Here is a 16,586-nt window from a genome sequence, read left to right as displayed (position 1 = left end):
AATCTTTCTTTAATACAGTATGAAACTTTAGCATAAAATAACTATTATGAGAATAATATATCTGGGTATAAAATAATACAGGTGTAAAGTAAAATGCACTTTTTGACAATATTATTTTCCTTGACCCTAAGAACACTCAACACAAAAAGGTTTTTCTCTTCTCCCATTAAGGAAAATTTTTTTCATTAAATTAAAAGAATTTGGCTAGTGAGGTGTGTTACAACTGGCTGCTTCTATAGCAGACCAAGAAATTACTTTTCTTTCGGGGCTCCTTTCGCTATTTCAAGTCTTCCTTCATTATATATTATTAGCATCCCTAAATCCCAGAGCTCCACTTAGTATACTGAACTCCCTGGAGCTCCACCTACAAACTCCACAATTTAGTCATTCCTCCAATTGTAGTCTCTGATATAAGATTAGCACTAATATTTTACAAATAAGAGCCTGTAGATAACACTGCACTTCAGCCTAAAAAGTCCCCGAGTTCTGAGCTTTCATTTTAAAAGCATTTACCTACTTTATTATAATACTAAATTTATTTAGAATACAGAATGCCTGTGGCACTTATGGTCACTAATGCTAGTTTGAATTCTTGTTCTTTTAGTATTATGAAACCATATTTATATAGAAGCAAGTTTATGAGCAATTGGGTAAGTATGTGTGATTTCATGTGTTAATCACCATTTATTATTCAACTTTTTTTTTGAAGGCTCTAACTTCCATTTGAAGATACAACACACTGCAATTCAAGCAGTTCCTTCCATTAAGCTATTTGCCTCTGATGTGTAGGCTTATTATATAGAATCTACATACCATTTGGTAGAAACTTCTGCATTTACATAGAAAAGGTTAATCTTGGGTAAACACAGACCTTGATTCTCTAGACTCTTTTTTTTTTAAGTTTAGATTAGAAACAAGGTTGCGTCACAAGTCAGTTCCAAGTCCCTCTCCCTTTCCCTCCCCTCCTCCTGTGCCCTCCCCCTTCTCTAGACTCTTAATAATTAATTCTTAATAATATGTTACTATTAGTAAACTTGTTACACAGCATAGCTTTAAACTAAAGTGCATATGAATCCTAAATTTCATGCTGTATTTAAACTATGCTTAAGAAAGCCAAAGAATTTTGGGTGTTTACTACTTCCACTTTTAAGTCTTTGTCGAATGTAAAGGAAAGGCACTATGTTCAGGGCCCAGATCTGGGTTTTCTAGTGGTGCCCAGGCCTAGAATAAGTCATTTAACTCATCGCTTGAGGGAACTGAGCAGGATCTGTGAACTCTGCACTCTTCTAATGCCTGTGTCCCTTGAGCCAGTCAAACTTCTTAGCTCGCTCTCTTCGACTTCCTTCTATGGCCCTCATCTTCTCCAGCTGCTCTTTGTTGCTTCTAACATTTATTGGCCATCTTACCCTTAGCATTCTTCGTATTTAGTTATGACTGCTTTACAATTTACTTCTAATTTGCCCAGTCCCCGTGATTAATCTACTGGGTGTGTGTGTGTGTGTGTGTGTGTGTGTGTGTGTGTGTGTGTGTGTGTGTGTTGAAAGTAACACAGAAATTAGTTGGTGATCATATATAAGTTTTAACTAGATACAAAAGCTTTAAGTAGACAGTTCTTATAGTTTTGAGATTCTTAAACATATAACCTAAATCTTGATTAAATATACTTTAAACTTAGTTTCCCATGTGAAAACTCTGAACTCCTTGACTTGAATGTAATTTTTTTGACTTGAATATAAATTTACAGAGTCTCTGACTTCCTCCTTTGCATTCCCCTCCACACCTTGCCCTGTGCTGATTGCATAAATCAGCTTCCTCCCTTAATCACCGCTGTTCCTCTTCCTGCTCCTTTTCTGCCTTTGAAGTCACATACTTAGCAGAATTCTAAATGGTGACAAGTGGGAAGGAAAGTGATCATTTAAAACCTTCGAGGAAATACTATGTCTTTTGTTTCAAAGATCCCTCACAAATTAAGGAGCAATTTGATAGGGGGATCTTCTGTTCCCTACACATTCTAAGCTCTACTTAAAGACATTTTTGTGCCATGTCCAATATTACTTGATTCTACATATCTTTTGGAGCCTAATCAAACTTGTATTTTCATTCAACACATATTTCATTTATCTGCCGTGTTCCAGGCAGTGTGTTCATACATATGAGAAGAATGTTTGGAGATATCATAATTAGCTGTATTTTACGTTTAGCAATTGATCCTTCAAATATGATTGTTTACATTCTGTCATTGTATATTTCACTCATGCAAACAGACAAATACAACAGTACTATTTTAGACAGTAATTATGTCTTCATCATTCCAAATCTCTCTTGCTGTCCTAAGATGAAAATAACAATCTGTTTCATCTCGTGCCTACTGTGTTCAAGTGGTAATGACTTCCTGAGGAACGAGCATGAGGGGTGATTATGCAGCCCCATGAAGACTCATCATATAAGGCTACCATGATTCTGTAGTTGGAAGGCAAGAAGTAGTGACATGTATTGCATAGTTGCGCTCCCTGCCTTCGGCTTTTATATTCTGCCTCACTTTAGTTTTAGTTCATTTACTGTGTAGTCACAGATTCCTTTTCACATAATAGAATTTATAAACATCCACCAGTATTCTTTATTATAATGACTATGTCACTATATATGTACCAAATGGTACAAGCCTAACTCTGTTTGGGGTGTGTCAGTGAGTCAGCAGATACACTAATTCTCATATAGAAACATTGCAGTGCAAAGATACACAGTTATTTGTGGTGTAAGGAACTGATATATCCTGAACATTTTCCTGTGACTGTCCTTTAATTATTAAATATTTTATAATTAAGTTAAAGACTGGAAATGGATATAGAACTTTAAATTATAGTTTATATATAATTTAGAATCAGATTTCTTTCCCATACTCAACCTCATTTTATCCTGATTTAAATTAGTTGAATATTGCTAACCCTACTTAGACATTGCAAAACTCAGGCCCTGGCAGGTGACATGATTTGCTGTAATCACCACCAGCCTACCTAATATTAAAATAGCAAGCTGTTAATGAGCCCACTGATAATTAAAGCCTTCATACTAACAGACAAATTTTAGGTGGCAAACTTGAAAACAAAAGTTAGTCAGTTTAAACATGCTTTTATAGTTCATTTAAAGGGTTTCTAAAACTGCATTCTAGGCAGATGTGGTAGTGCATGCCCATACTCCCAGCAGGAGCAGGAGAACACAAGTTCATGGCCAGCCTGGACTACATGAAAGTCTATCTCAAAAAAAAAAGTAAGAAAGAAACTAGAAATAGCATTATAGGTACTTTCTTGATTTCACATGAACTTTAGGCTCAAGTCTACACTTAACTTTATGGTGGCGTTTGAGCCCTGGTAGGAGACACAGCAACTCAGTGCTCTGGTGATCGTGTCGGTACACAGAGGACATAACTGGATTCTGACCTGTCAGCACAGCAGCCTAACTTTCCAGCCTCAGACACACATGAATCTCTCTGCCGGAGCAACCTAGTCCCTTCTTGTCCTCCTGCCGCATCCTGTCATTGCACCTGCATTGTGAATTTAATAGCAGGTCTAATAAATCAGCCAGTGAACCTTTTCACTATGTTCACTTTTTTTTTTGGTTTTACGAGACAGGGTTTCTCTGTTTTGGAGGCTGTTGGTCCAGCCTGGCCTCGAACTCACAGAGATCCGACTGCCTCTGCCTCCCGAGTGCTAGGATTAAAGGCGTGCGCCACCAACGCCCGGCTATGTTCACTTTTTATATTTGTCTAGTTTATTGGTTTTATAATACAATATTTTATTTGTTGAGAGTTTCATGCATGCCATGAACCTATGCTCTTATGAACAAGAGATCTACAAGTGACTACATAGGAAATTGAAAGCAGACTTTTCCAAAGGTCTGTTTGAAGGTAATGTGTCAGTTTGTTATCAGACTGACTCCAGAACCCACAGCTCTGTTCCCTTCACGGGTGTTCACAATGAACAACAGTGAAGAGTCCAGGATGCTGCAGCATCCTCAGTCACAAGCTCAAATTCAACCATGTTCATTATGCCATCTCTATTTGAGCAAGAAAAAAACCAGAATTCTCTCCATTTCAATAGGATTAATAACACTGTGAGCAAAACTTTAAGTAGGAAATTCCAAAAAATAAATGACACCATCCTTGGTATTCCCAGCTTATCAGAATTGGAGCATTGCTGAGGAATTAGCCATCTTAATTTCTGAGTTTTATATGCAAATTGGATTATTCTGACCTTACCATTTGTGACCATAAAAAGTTCATATGCAGTTTGGCCTAATCTGCAAGAATTATCATATATTTATAAATTATCATACATTTAAATATGATATATGTAAATTGTACTTTGAAATGCTGTATATGATTAGAATTATCAAGGAAGAGCTTAATAGAAGTTCCATAATTGCCTTTTACTATGAAAAAAAAACAAAAATCATTATAATCTACTTCCTCCACTCTTATGCTATAGCAATGATTTTAATAATATTCCTAGGTCCTAAATCTCTGTAAATTCTCAAGCATTAGCACAGAGTAGTAAATAATACAGACATTGGTGTCAGCCAGTCCTGGCTTGACGTCCAGATTCTATCAGTTTGTCCTTGCTGACCATCCACTATGTTCTGGGCCATCTTCTGTCTTCAGGGCCATGTATGCATTCCAAAGCAAAAGAACTGCTGGTGAGCCACATCCTCCTTAAGAAGGTTAAACACAAAATCAGGACAAAATATCTGTCACATGGTGACTCTTAAGAAACATGAACGACATTATTAATTCTTCCCAACCCATAAAAATACCTGATTCCATCCATGGCAAGTATAACAAAATGATGCACAGTTGGAAGGGAGCCTCATTCAGTTTACAACAAAAACTCCCAGGTAGCAGTGGCGAGGAAAGCTGAACCTCCAATTGGAAGTGTTTTAGTTATTTGTAAAAGGGCATGGGTACATAAGTGAAAATTGCTTGGACAGAAAACGAAAGGCACTAGCTGTACAAGAAAAAAAATATGTATGTAAGACTCCATCAGAATGAGAATTTGCTGTTCATCCAAAGCCATCATTAAGAAAATGAATAAGATTTGTTTAAGAAATTAAAATGTTTCCATCAATAAAAGACAACCACTGGGTAGTCCACACAATGAGGACCGGCTGCCCCTGCTTACTTTGCATGTTTCCTCATAAATGATAGCCACAAGACTTGACAGCCTAATATCTATTTGTCTGCCTGTGCTATCAACTTTGATCCGTTCATTCATAAAAGATAGGGACAATTTTCAAAGATGCTACATGATTTCTTCAAAAGCACTTAACAACTAACTTCAAAACTTGCCCTAGATCTTCTAAAGTGGTTTCTCCACTAGCCATTGTTCATCATTTGCTTCAGAACCAGTGGAAGTATATGTTTTATTGAAGATATTGCTAGGTGTTTTCTCTCAGCTGCAAGAATTTTCTCACACCTTTCTTCTAAAATTGAAACCAACAGCATTACAAGTCAAGTGTGGTGACAAATGCCGGTGACCTCAGCCACTCAGGAGGCAGAGGCAGGACTGCTAGTCCAGCTAAGGCCACAGAGTGAGTTCAAGGCCAGCCTTGGCTACTAAGTGAAGACCCTACCTCAAAACAAAGTTGTCCTTTAAGTCCTTTAAAGGGAGAAGCATTCCACTTGCCTTTAGGCTTTAGGATATAGGGAACAGCCACGGTTTGGGCCCCAGTGATTATTATAGAACACTACAGATCATGGGCTTGCCTTCCCTCTTGGATATATGAACTGTATTTTTTTTCTTTTATCTCAAACAGGAGCGCTGTCTTCTTTTGACACTTAGAGATTTGTAAAGCTACTAGAAATGTGTGTCTGAAACATCATCTGACTGTCTATTGTGTTGACTGCACAGGTGTTTATAGTCCATTCTGAGAGGCTCACAGGGGCTGTTAGTGTAATTTAACTGTCAGTGGAAACTTTATAGCTGTGCTATCTTCTTATTAATTTATTGTTTATTATATCAGCTTATATTTATGCAGTTTTCTGTTAATGGCCATGATAATAATTATGGATCATGAAGTCAGCCTTCTCTTGTTTGGTATGCCTACACTTTTGCTTTTAATCAATTTGAATTTGTAATGTGGAGTAAGAAGCCACTTTTTTCAAGTTAAGGAATAACAATTTAAGGGAAATGATGTTATTAGTTTACTTTTTTAACATATCCTTACTATAGCCCTCCTCATGCAGGGACATTGTACTTTTTCATTTTCTCCCTCTACTCTCAGGTGGAGGTGACTATGAACAGTAAAATATTATTTTAGATGTCTTTGTATGGTATATGAACATGGGACAGCATAAGTCTTTGGTAGGTTTTAATTGAAACTGCCATAAGGAATACATTGAAGAAATTATTGGCTTTTGCTTACAGTTTTAACTTCACAGATGAATACTTGGCGTCACTTTGAGCAAATTCTGTTCAGTATATTAGCATTTTCTTCTCAGAACTAATATAATTTTCTTTTATTTTTAGAATGATCATAAAGTGTAATAAGGTTATTTCTGTAGGAAACTAATCATGCATTGGATATTTGACTCAGAAAGTAACCTCTTTAAAACTGATGAACACAGGGCAAATTATAATGATGGGGTAGTTAGTCATAAATTAGGACCCAACCACTGGCATCCCAAGGTTTTTAAATGTGGAATTATGTGGAATTATATATATACCATGCAGCATCAGATAAAATCTTGTCCCCTCCCACCTACTCACTGTACTGAATTAATCCCCTTTCTGAGCTGGCAGTCCTGCCCTGTAGAGTATTAGTCCTGGATTCCATTCTAGAGTGTGTTACTCTTTATGGGAGAGTTTGAAGGGGAAAGTTTTGAAAAGGAAAATAACACCCACCTTCCGATGCTTATGAAAGAATACCTAGTTGTATTCACTATAATGCTTTTCAGTTTTTGACTGAAACACAGTTTACATGGTATCTGTCAGTCAATACTCAGTGACTATGGAGACATGAAGATTTCTATTACCCAGGAAATTTGTATATTCCTGCTCCCAATCAACATCCCCACAGCCCACCTACCTTCCTAATTTCCAAAAGCAACCATTGATCTAATCTGACATGTGTTTGTGTATTCTAGAATTTCATTTAACTTAGCATGTATTTTTTTTTCATTTTGGTTTCTTTTATTTGCCTTTTAGATCATCCATGTTGTTGATTTTCACAATAGTTTCTTGTTATTGCTGTTATCTTCTTAAAACAAATCTGAACTGTGTATCTGAATTGATTAATATCTTGACAGTAAATGAAAGTAAGAATACAAGGTGAGGAAATACTGTCAAATAGTAAGTGACAGTCCCCGTAACCTCTTTCACTTTAACTGGGGCTGTATGAATCAAGCAGTACCCTTCAGGACCCTTGAGTTAGTCTACTAAAATAGAAAGTGGGTGAGCCCATCAGCGATGACAGTGGCCATCAAACTATTTCCTTCACTTAAAGTTATGCTGTGATTTCACAGAGTAAATGTTAACAGTAATCCCAGGTGAGGAAATCCTTACTATAATGTTTATCAAAGCACCCTGGACTGGAGCTGGGCCTAGTGCTGCATACCTGCAATCCTAGTATTTGGGAGGCAGAGGCAGGAAAATTACAAGTTCCAGGCCATCCTAGCCCTAACTGTCTTATAAAGAAAATTGAGCCGGGCGGTGGTGGTGCACACCTTAATCCCAGCACTCAGGAGGCAGAGGGAGGCAGGTCTCTGTGAGTTCGAGACCAGCCTAGACTACAAGAGCTAGTTCCAGGACAGACTCCAAAAAAACCACAGAGAAACCCTGTCTCAACCCCCCCAAAAAGAAAAAATTGATAGATAGAATACTTCCATTGTTGGTCAATGCAGTAATACCTTAGTAGCTGTTATGCATTCTAAGTGATGTAACATGGACGTAGTGAACTCAATTTTATAGTTAGAAATTCAGTTTGATCTTTAATTCTAAGAAAAGCTTATATAAATTCAAGGTGAATAGGTACAATAAAATTGATCAAGATTGTGTCTGGGTTTTTCTACACATCCAGTGATATTCATTCAGTGAATTTGAGCAAATATTTACTGTGACTCTAGGGTGCTGCATACTACACTGTATTTCGGTATACCTAAAGGGTGAAAGTTTTCCTCTTCTGTGGTCTTTTGCAAAAGAGTTCTATCTGTGTCCTATGCATAACTGAAGTTGATGTCACCCTGCAACCTTAACCACCTCTACCTTCAGCACTAGGAACACAGAGGGATTCCAGCATGTTGTTACATACCAGTATCATATACAACAGCTACTCTCTTGCCATTCTATGAGGATAATATATCATTTTCCATGTTTAAATAATTGTTTGGCAGTAGAAAAGAGCCATGTAGCACCATAATGCTTATATCAGTTTGTGAAAGGTACCCTAATGAAATAAATGCTATTATTTTATTTCTGCACATCTCATATCCACTGTTCCCATTCCTTTTTACCTTCCCACATACCACATAGTACCGCCACAATCCCTCACTGGTCTTTTTTAAATGCATTTGTGCGTGCGTGCGTACGTGCGTGCGTGTGTGATGTCTGGAGATGGGCATGCATGCCAGGGTGCACATGCGGAGGTCAGAGGACAACTTCATAGAGTCGGTTCTCTTCGTGCACCTTTAGGTGGGTTCTGGGGATCAAACTCGGGCCACCAGGCTTGCATAGCAAGTGTCTTTACCTGCTGAGCCATCTTGCCTCCCTTCCTTACCCGCTCATGCTTACCTTTCCCCGGTTTCACTATTCATATTTCAGTCTGATCATTTCAAAAATACTGAAGTGAAGCTTCTCTCTAATGTGACCTACTTTCGTGTAGAATTTGGCCTACGTTGTATTTCTCATTTTTAAAAGGCCAGTTAGATTTGAATCACCAAGGGAACCTCATTAGTATAATTTAACCCATAAGGAAAACCCAAGGAACCAGCATAATAAGCCTCGAGGATATAGTCTCAGTTCTAAAGACCGCTAACTTCTTTTGAGCAATGCCCAGTCTATCCTCATTTTAGTTGTAGTAATTAATTTTAATTAACTGCCAATAATATTTCTTGCCAGATGGAGAAAAGGATATAGCCCCTATTCCCGTTGGAGTATGAAAAATGGTATCAGCTTAATGTGGAGAAGGTAAAAAGGGATCATGGGCTGTGAATTATAAGCTTCATTTCTTGGTACGTATCCGTTGCTTGAGAGGCTTCTGAAAAGTCTTAGCATAACATAAAAGTTTTTTTTTTGGCTCAGTGATTGAGCATGGCCTTAGCACATGCAGAGCACTAGGTTTAATGCCCTTCAACAACAACAACAAAAGCCTTTTCACTTTTTAAGTTTTTTTTTGCTTTGTTATATTTTTGTTGTTGTTGCTGTTCAGTTAACACAGTATCACTAAATATGCTGAGTTTTATGTATATATGAAGTGATTTTAAGTTAGACATTCAAACAACATCAAAAACTGCAATCTTTCCACTAATTTTATTTAAAACCATAACTCTGATTTTCACAGGAAATAATTCATCTTCCCCTCTTTACAATGGGAAATGAGGTCAGAAAGTTCATGAAACAGTGAGCTCATGGAAAATGCTGGGAGAAGGAGAGATTCCAAACACTAATTGCATTGACGATACAAGCTGTTATTGTATCTACATACTATTTTGACTTAAATAGAATTGGTCAGGATTTCTAATACTTCTTACAAAATTGTTGCCGAAGAACGTAGAGTAATGACTTATTGAAAAAAGATGTTTAGTACTAAGAGCTGTGTGAGAGTTCCAAACCATTAAACTTTTAGGGCTTTGCTTACCTTTTTTTTTTTTCTTGAAAAGAAAATCAGTTTTGAGTGCCACCCAGATTCCCATTTTGTCAGTGGGATCATAATAAATAATTTTAGAGCTAGAAAGAGCTGTTGGAATCTAGTCTAATCTCAGAAGTCCCTCAGTCCAAGGGAATCCCTGTCATCTCCTGGCCTGACTTTCCTACTTTAACCACAATCTTCAGGTCCCAGCTGATGTGGATTCATTACTGCCTCTCTGTTCCTTCTGATAGCCTCTATGTTCATGCTAGGAGCTGCAGCTGTGTTTCTTATTTTCTTGATTTACCGCTGCATCTGAATTAGCATCAGGAAAGTATTGGCTGCTGTATGCAGCAACTCAGCTTTCAACTAGAACACCTGGCAAAGGTAAAGATGAATAATTTAAAGTTTTAGGGATGATTGTAGTCAGTGGTGTCACTTACACACTTCAAAAGGCGTTGTCATAGTGACGTAAGAATGAATAGAGCTATTCTGCTCATCAGATAGCAATGCCACCCACCGTATTGTACTGGAGGCCAGCATTGATCTTCATGAAGAGACAGTGGGAGGCCAAATGTAATATAAAAGTTATTTGTCTGTGTTTCTCAGTCCTGTTTCACATACATTAAATCAGCAGGTATTTATTTTTCATATTCCATGAGCTAATTCCTCTGCTGGGTCTGACTGTTAGAGCAGACTGCAAGATCCTGTTTTTTGTTACGGAATATTTGTTTACACTGGGTGAAGATGTGTCACTGTGATTGGTTTAATAAAGAGCCGAATGGCCAATAGCTAGGCAGAAGAGATACCCGGCATTTCCAGGGAGAGAAAGAGAGAACTCTGGGAAGAAGAGAGGTGGAGAGATACAAGCAAAATGCGAAGCAAGTCAGACATATGGTACACATGGCAAAATGTAGATTCATAAAAGGTTAATTCAGTTATAAGAGCTAGTTGGGAAAAGCCCAAGTTAAAGCTAAGCTTTCATAATTAATATTAAGTCTGTTTCATTATTTGGGGAGTTGGTGTTCCCAAAAAGAAAAACTTGCTACAGTTTGGCCCCCAAATCATAAAATGTGCTTGGCATGGAGTGATAGAAACCATGTCACTACATACAGAGCAGAGAAGTTGCAATCCACTTTTACAAGTTTTGTATAGTTCAACCACTACCCACACGATTGATTAACGTTTCCAGTCTTGTCCCAATACAGTAAAAATTCTGTAAATATAACAGGTAAAGAAAAGACAAATAAGATCAAATAATATGGTAAGAATGAGTCTCTTGCAGATGGTCAGTATTTATAGCAGTGTGTATGACTGCTACCACAAGCTGTATTCTAGGTAAATATAATTGTCTAGCTCCTACACTGTCCAAAAGGGTGTGTATTAGCAACAGAGACTGCAAAATATTAAATTATTTGGAGTGTTAGATTAGCTAAATATACTTGGAGTATTATTTGTAATTTAGAGTTTCCGTGTCTGCAATTTTGATTAAGAATTTCATGTATTTCGGGGCTTTGTATTTCTCTTGCAAACGTTGAATGCTAAAACTATCAAAACCCATTACTTAATGGTAAAAGGATTAATTTTTATGCTCAAAAACCGTGAGAAGATTCTGAGGACGGATATCTACCCGTCCTATTATTAACCTGGCAGTGTGCTGAGCTAGGGTTGGTGGGAAAGGGAGAGGATTGCCAACCATTTATCATGCATGATCCGTTCTGATTTGTCAGCTTGCTCAGAAGACTACCCTATCAGTGTCTGTCTCATGCTTCAGCCATGCACACACACACAAAAAAATATGGAGGGTTTATATAACTGGGCATTTATTTCAGGCACCTTTTGTAGTCATTTTCACACTGTGGAACAGTGGTCCTCACGGGGGATCCTCACGAGGGTCACATTATCAGATATCCTGCATATCAAATATTTACATTATGGTTCATACCAGTAGCAAAATAACAGTTATGAGGTAGCAACAAAATAATTTTATGATTGGGAGTCACGACAACACGGGGATGGTATTAAAGGTTCACAGCAATTAGGAAGGTTGAGGACTGCTGCTGTAGAAGGAGGTCCTCAAACTGTAGAAAAAGGAAGTGATCCTTTCAGAGAGCCATTTAGTGTTCTGTGATGATGAATTAATCCTAATTTCAGCAGTTCTTTGATGTTCTAACCAACCTTCTCACTCTATTTAAATGGAGCATTTTGCCCAGTTAGCCTCTGGCTTAAGAGAGCCCAGATGTCCTGCACTTGTGACCACTGGTTTTACAGTCTTGCTTTCCCTGCATGATAGCATTTTCATCCCATTTTTCAGAGAAAAAGAATTTTCAGAGAAAATTCAAGTTTAATTTCATTGCCTCAAAAATAGTAGAACTATCCAAATTTTACATCTGTATGCATGCCGGTTATTTGCACTATATTCTAATACAGTTACTACATGACAAAGAACCATCTTTAATTATTACCTGATGAAATGGGAATTCGGCAAAATGAGGGTCTTCATTTCAATTCTTTGATTTGTTCTATATTTTGGTGCTTTGGTCTCCATTATCCTATCCTTATATTTCTTCTAAAGATGACTTCTAATTATAACTTCTAAAACACATTTCCATGTAGTGCTTCTATTTAAATAAGAGAGATAGAATCATGTGAAATCAACATTGCACATTTTTGCTGTACTTCATAAGAATGAGCAGTTAAGAGGGGGAACCTCGCTATTTACTACTGTTTTCCAGATTGGTTAATCAGCTCCTACTGTCGCTTCAGTGAGTGAAGAGAGGAAGTATAATATGTAGTCAAATAGACAAAAATAATAGCTAAGCTGATATGTTTTTTAAAGTGTAAGATTTCTGTGCACCGCATAGCGGAGTGTTACTAACATTTGCCTGAACAAGCTCATTTGGTGTCGTCGGGTTCTGTGGAATGTTTTCACTACACTTGGACATGAATTCTTATAAAGATGTGGGCTCGTAGCAGTCACCGCTTAAAAACTCTATGCTGTTTTTTGACAGTTATAGTTCACCTTTCCTGGTTATATTTGTGACGTTTGTGAGATTGTACTAGTATGCAAAAGATGAACCTATATACGTATTTAGAGTTTAAAAAAGTAGAATTGTGTGCATCTTAGAAAAATATATGGTAACTTGTGGCACTTTGAAAAAGGAATGTGCAATTATAAAGGATATACCACTTTGAGATTTTTAACCCTAGAATTACTCTTACTAAAACTAGCACTTTGTTCCTACTGTTAATTCCTGTTGGATTCTTGATGTGAATGTTTCACATAGACCATTCTCCCTCTGAGTTTTCTCTTCCTATGTCCTGACCTCAGCACCTTCAAAGAACTGTTGAAATTAATCCAGTGATGATCAGGAAAACCATGACCATTAGATATCACAAGCATTTACTCTTGTGCTGATTTAAATATGAACCATTTTCTTGTTAAAATTCTTTAAAACAATTTCCAAACATTTAAAGTAGTGTTTGTTGATTAGAATAATTTGGTAGAAATCCTGATAGTCATAATTCATCCCCAAATCTAAATTTTCTCACACAAACATGTATATAGATGTGCTTTAACACATCCATATTCCCCCAAGGGAAATAAGACATATAATAAATGGATTTCTATGTGGATATAGCTCCTATATATATAAACTTCTGTTCAGTCTCAGGCATTTTACTGTGATATACCAATGGGTCGTAAGCAGAGTAGGTATAAATGCTAACATTAGAAGTTGGCATCAACATAAATTATGCATAAACTTATTAAAATAGAAGGCGTCTATCATACCTGTATCTGAATAATTTACCATTGGTTTTCTCTAGCCTTCCCTACTTAAGGCTGCACAAAAATTTTAAATGAAAGAAAATAGAATCTATAAACAAATAAGGTTTTTTTAATGGCCCCATTTGCCACAATTTGAAAAGTTTGTTGAATTTTTTTTGAGGTTCGTTGGCTACTAACAACTTCTGAGTCTTACATACAAATCACAGCATTTAGAAATTAGCCATTTCCCCTTCCCTTTAAAATGTATTCAAAAATTGATACAAATTCATAAATTTTAACTTATAGTTACTAAAAATTGCCATTTATATTGAAAAATTAAATAACATAAGAGCTACAAAAGATTGCTAATTAATAATGTAATGCCATATACTACCAAACTTCTGGTAGTACTGGGTTTCTTGCAAAGCCTTAAAATATTTTAGTGAAAAAAATACCTGAAAAAAAGAAGGCACTTTATTATCTGGAACTAACTATCTGTATAGAATTTGTCTAAATGTCCCTTAAAATATTCTTTATCCTTTTTATAAATTTATCCTAGCTATACATTTTTCTAAAGCCACTTAGAATATAAAGTGATAAAGTAAACTATTTTAATTTAACAGAAAATTGTTACGTAGTAAAAACAATGAATAATACAGAAATGAAAATAGTTTTAAAAAGTATATATGAAAATGGCAAAACTGCCTAAGTTAACATATAATCATTTAAAATTAGCATGTAAAATATAAAGACTTTCGGTGTAAACGGTTTTTATTTGTTAATTCTTTTCTTATTTCTACCTTATCTTGAAATAAGTACCAAATAAGAGTACAATCAGAACTATTAAACTAGCCTATCATAACTTAGTTTTGTTTTGATTGATGTAACCATAAGGCAGTAAGAATTCATTTTGTTTCTTCTTTGCTCAAGTCATAAAGACTTGGTGAATTACCAAATGTAAGTCATTCCTGTAAACATGCTGGTATATAAATGGTCCCTCTTGGGGAAATCAGTAGTCAATTTCTACAGTGGATTTAGTCAGCAGAAAAAAATACAGCATTTTTTTTCAAAAGTATCAATCCTCACATGTTGATCCTTCACATCTGCCAACATAAAAATGATAGGCTAATATTTTCCAATTTCATTTGTGACCAGTATACCTAAACATTTTAAGGAAACATTTTCCATGATGCTATTTATTTTTAAGTTTTTCTACATGTTAACCCCTTTTCTCTCTCTACTTTTAAGTATTTTAATAAATGCAAATGTTTCCTAGATAGAATCGTCATATCATGATACAGAAGACTCAAGTCTATCAGGTCTTTCTTTACCTACGAGAGACTAAAAGCAAATTCTGTGTCACCTGTTTGGTTTGTGTCTTTGTGTTCTTTTTAAAATAAGATCTATTAACCCAAAGGTGTGTTAATGTCAAGGCATGAACAATCTTAAATGTAGATCTATTGAGTATTTTGTAATGCTGAGTAACAGGTTTTTCTGAAACTCTGTGATGATTCTCCTTAGAAAGTTTGTTTAATGTTAGATTGTTGTTCTGAAAGATGTTGGTCCCAGTGGGATTTTCTAAAAACTGGAAAACAAACGCATGTATTACAAGTATAGAAATGGTGAATTGTAAACTTACCATGCAGTATTGATTCTATTTTCAAACATGTTTCACTGTTAAATATAGACATAACATTGCTGCCGTACCGTGACTGAGCACATTTTCCTAATGACCCTGTTATCACTATTCCAGAATTAGATGTTGGGCAGATACATGATTGATTACTGTGTCTGCATAGGTATTTCCAGGTATATTCTTCTCTTGGTGAGTAAAAATACATTTTCCACTGCATCAATACAATGAGATCTGAATATACCTGTGTCAATATTTATTGCACATTTCTTATACAGTATCTTCATTTTCCAAAATTGGCCTAGACTAAAACTGGAGGGTTTGTTACATGCTTTCTGCCAGAAAGGTTTTCAGTTATATTAGTAGTGGGTGTGTATTGTGAAAATAGTGGGACACCCTTTAAAATTTCTTACTTGCTAAATTTAAATTAATATTTTTGCTTTAGCTCACAATTACCCTAAATCCAGAGAGATCTCAACCTTTTTCACTGTTATCAGCCCAAGCATAAGAAACAGCCCTATGACACTACAAAAACAGTTGAGGACTAAGGACTAACTCCCTTATATTCCACTCCAGAATAAAGGCATTCGGTGAAAGAAATGAACCGAAGCTCATCACCAGTGCAAGGCTTCTGTACTTGGCATTCCTGCACGGAAGGGAAGACAGGTACCAACGCCATTGGCATCATTTCAAACTGACCTTATGCAGAAAGCCCTCCACCACACTGGCGGGCTGCTCAACTCAGTTGGGTTTGCTTGGTGTGGGGCAGAGAGGAGTAGGGTTCTTTATCTTTAAGCCTGTCAGTTTCCAAATCACTATTTGTCAGCATTGATGGAGAAGACAAGTAAACTTGAAAATACTTTCTTAAGAGATCATGTAACTATATAGCTATGAATTTAAATTTTGAGGGGGGTCATTTCAATCCGCTGTCTCATATAAGAAACATTTAAAAAAATCTGTAACTGCTTTAGTGTTAACAGGGTACAAGGTGTTTTTGTCCTGTATTGTATTTCAAAGGTTCTCATCAGTTGTGACTGTATTGTACTGTATGAAAAGAAGTCAGAAATTGCCTTGTATTGTTTATAATGAATCATAACACATACTAATGCAGTTCTCATGTTCCAAGTTTTTCAGTGATGCATGTTCACAGTTAGGTCCTAACCTCCTGTGGTGCTAACTCCTCCATGATCCAATGGTGCTTTTGTGGATGCTAACTGCACACATGCTGAACAAAGCTTGAAATTCAAAACTTCCCTCCCTTCCTCTGTTTATATGAAGTGAAATAAAATAACTTGAATTTGTCTCAAAGTATCACTGACAATCCAATAAACTGGCTTATATGTGTCGTTA

General features: G+C 36.3%; 1 protein-coding gene across 2 annotated transcripts in view; it reads left to right on the top strand.

The window, feature by feature from the left end:
• Window positions 1–16,586, top strand: part of Purg (purine rich element binding protein G) — a 31,730-nt gene extending 15,144 nt beyond the window's left edge. The window contains exon 3 of one of the 2 annotated variants that reach the window (XM_013110778.3): window positions 15,813–16,586. In XM_013110778.3, the coding sequence (XP_012966232.1) occupies window positions 15,813–15,830 (18 nt within the window). In that variant the 3' untranslated portion in view covers window positions 15,831–16,586. The other variant, XM_013110777.3, reaches the window with a different exon arrangement.

This window comes from Mesocricetus auratus, unplaced genomic scaffold (assembly GCF_017639785.1).
Source record: "Mesocricetus auratus isolate SY011 unplaced genomic scaffold, BCM_Maur_2.0 Super-Scaffold_100026, whole genome shotgun sequence".
NCBI classification, from domain to species: Eukaryota; Metazoa; Chordata; class Mammalia; order Rodentia; family Cricetidae; genus Mesocricetus; species Mesocricetus auratus.
The sequence above is the reverse complement of the archived record's forward strand: the minus strand, read 5'-3'. Positions and strand labels throughout refer to the sequence as shown.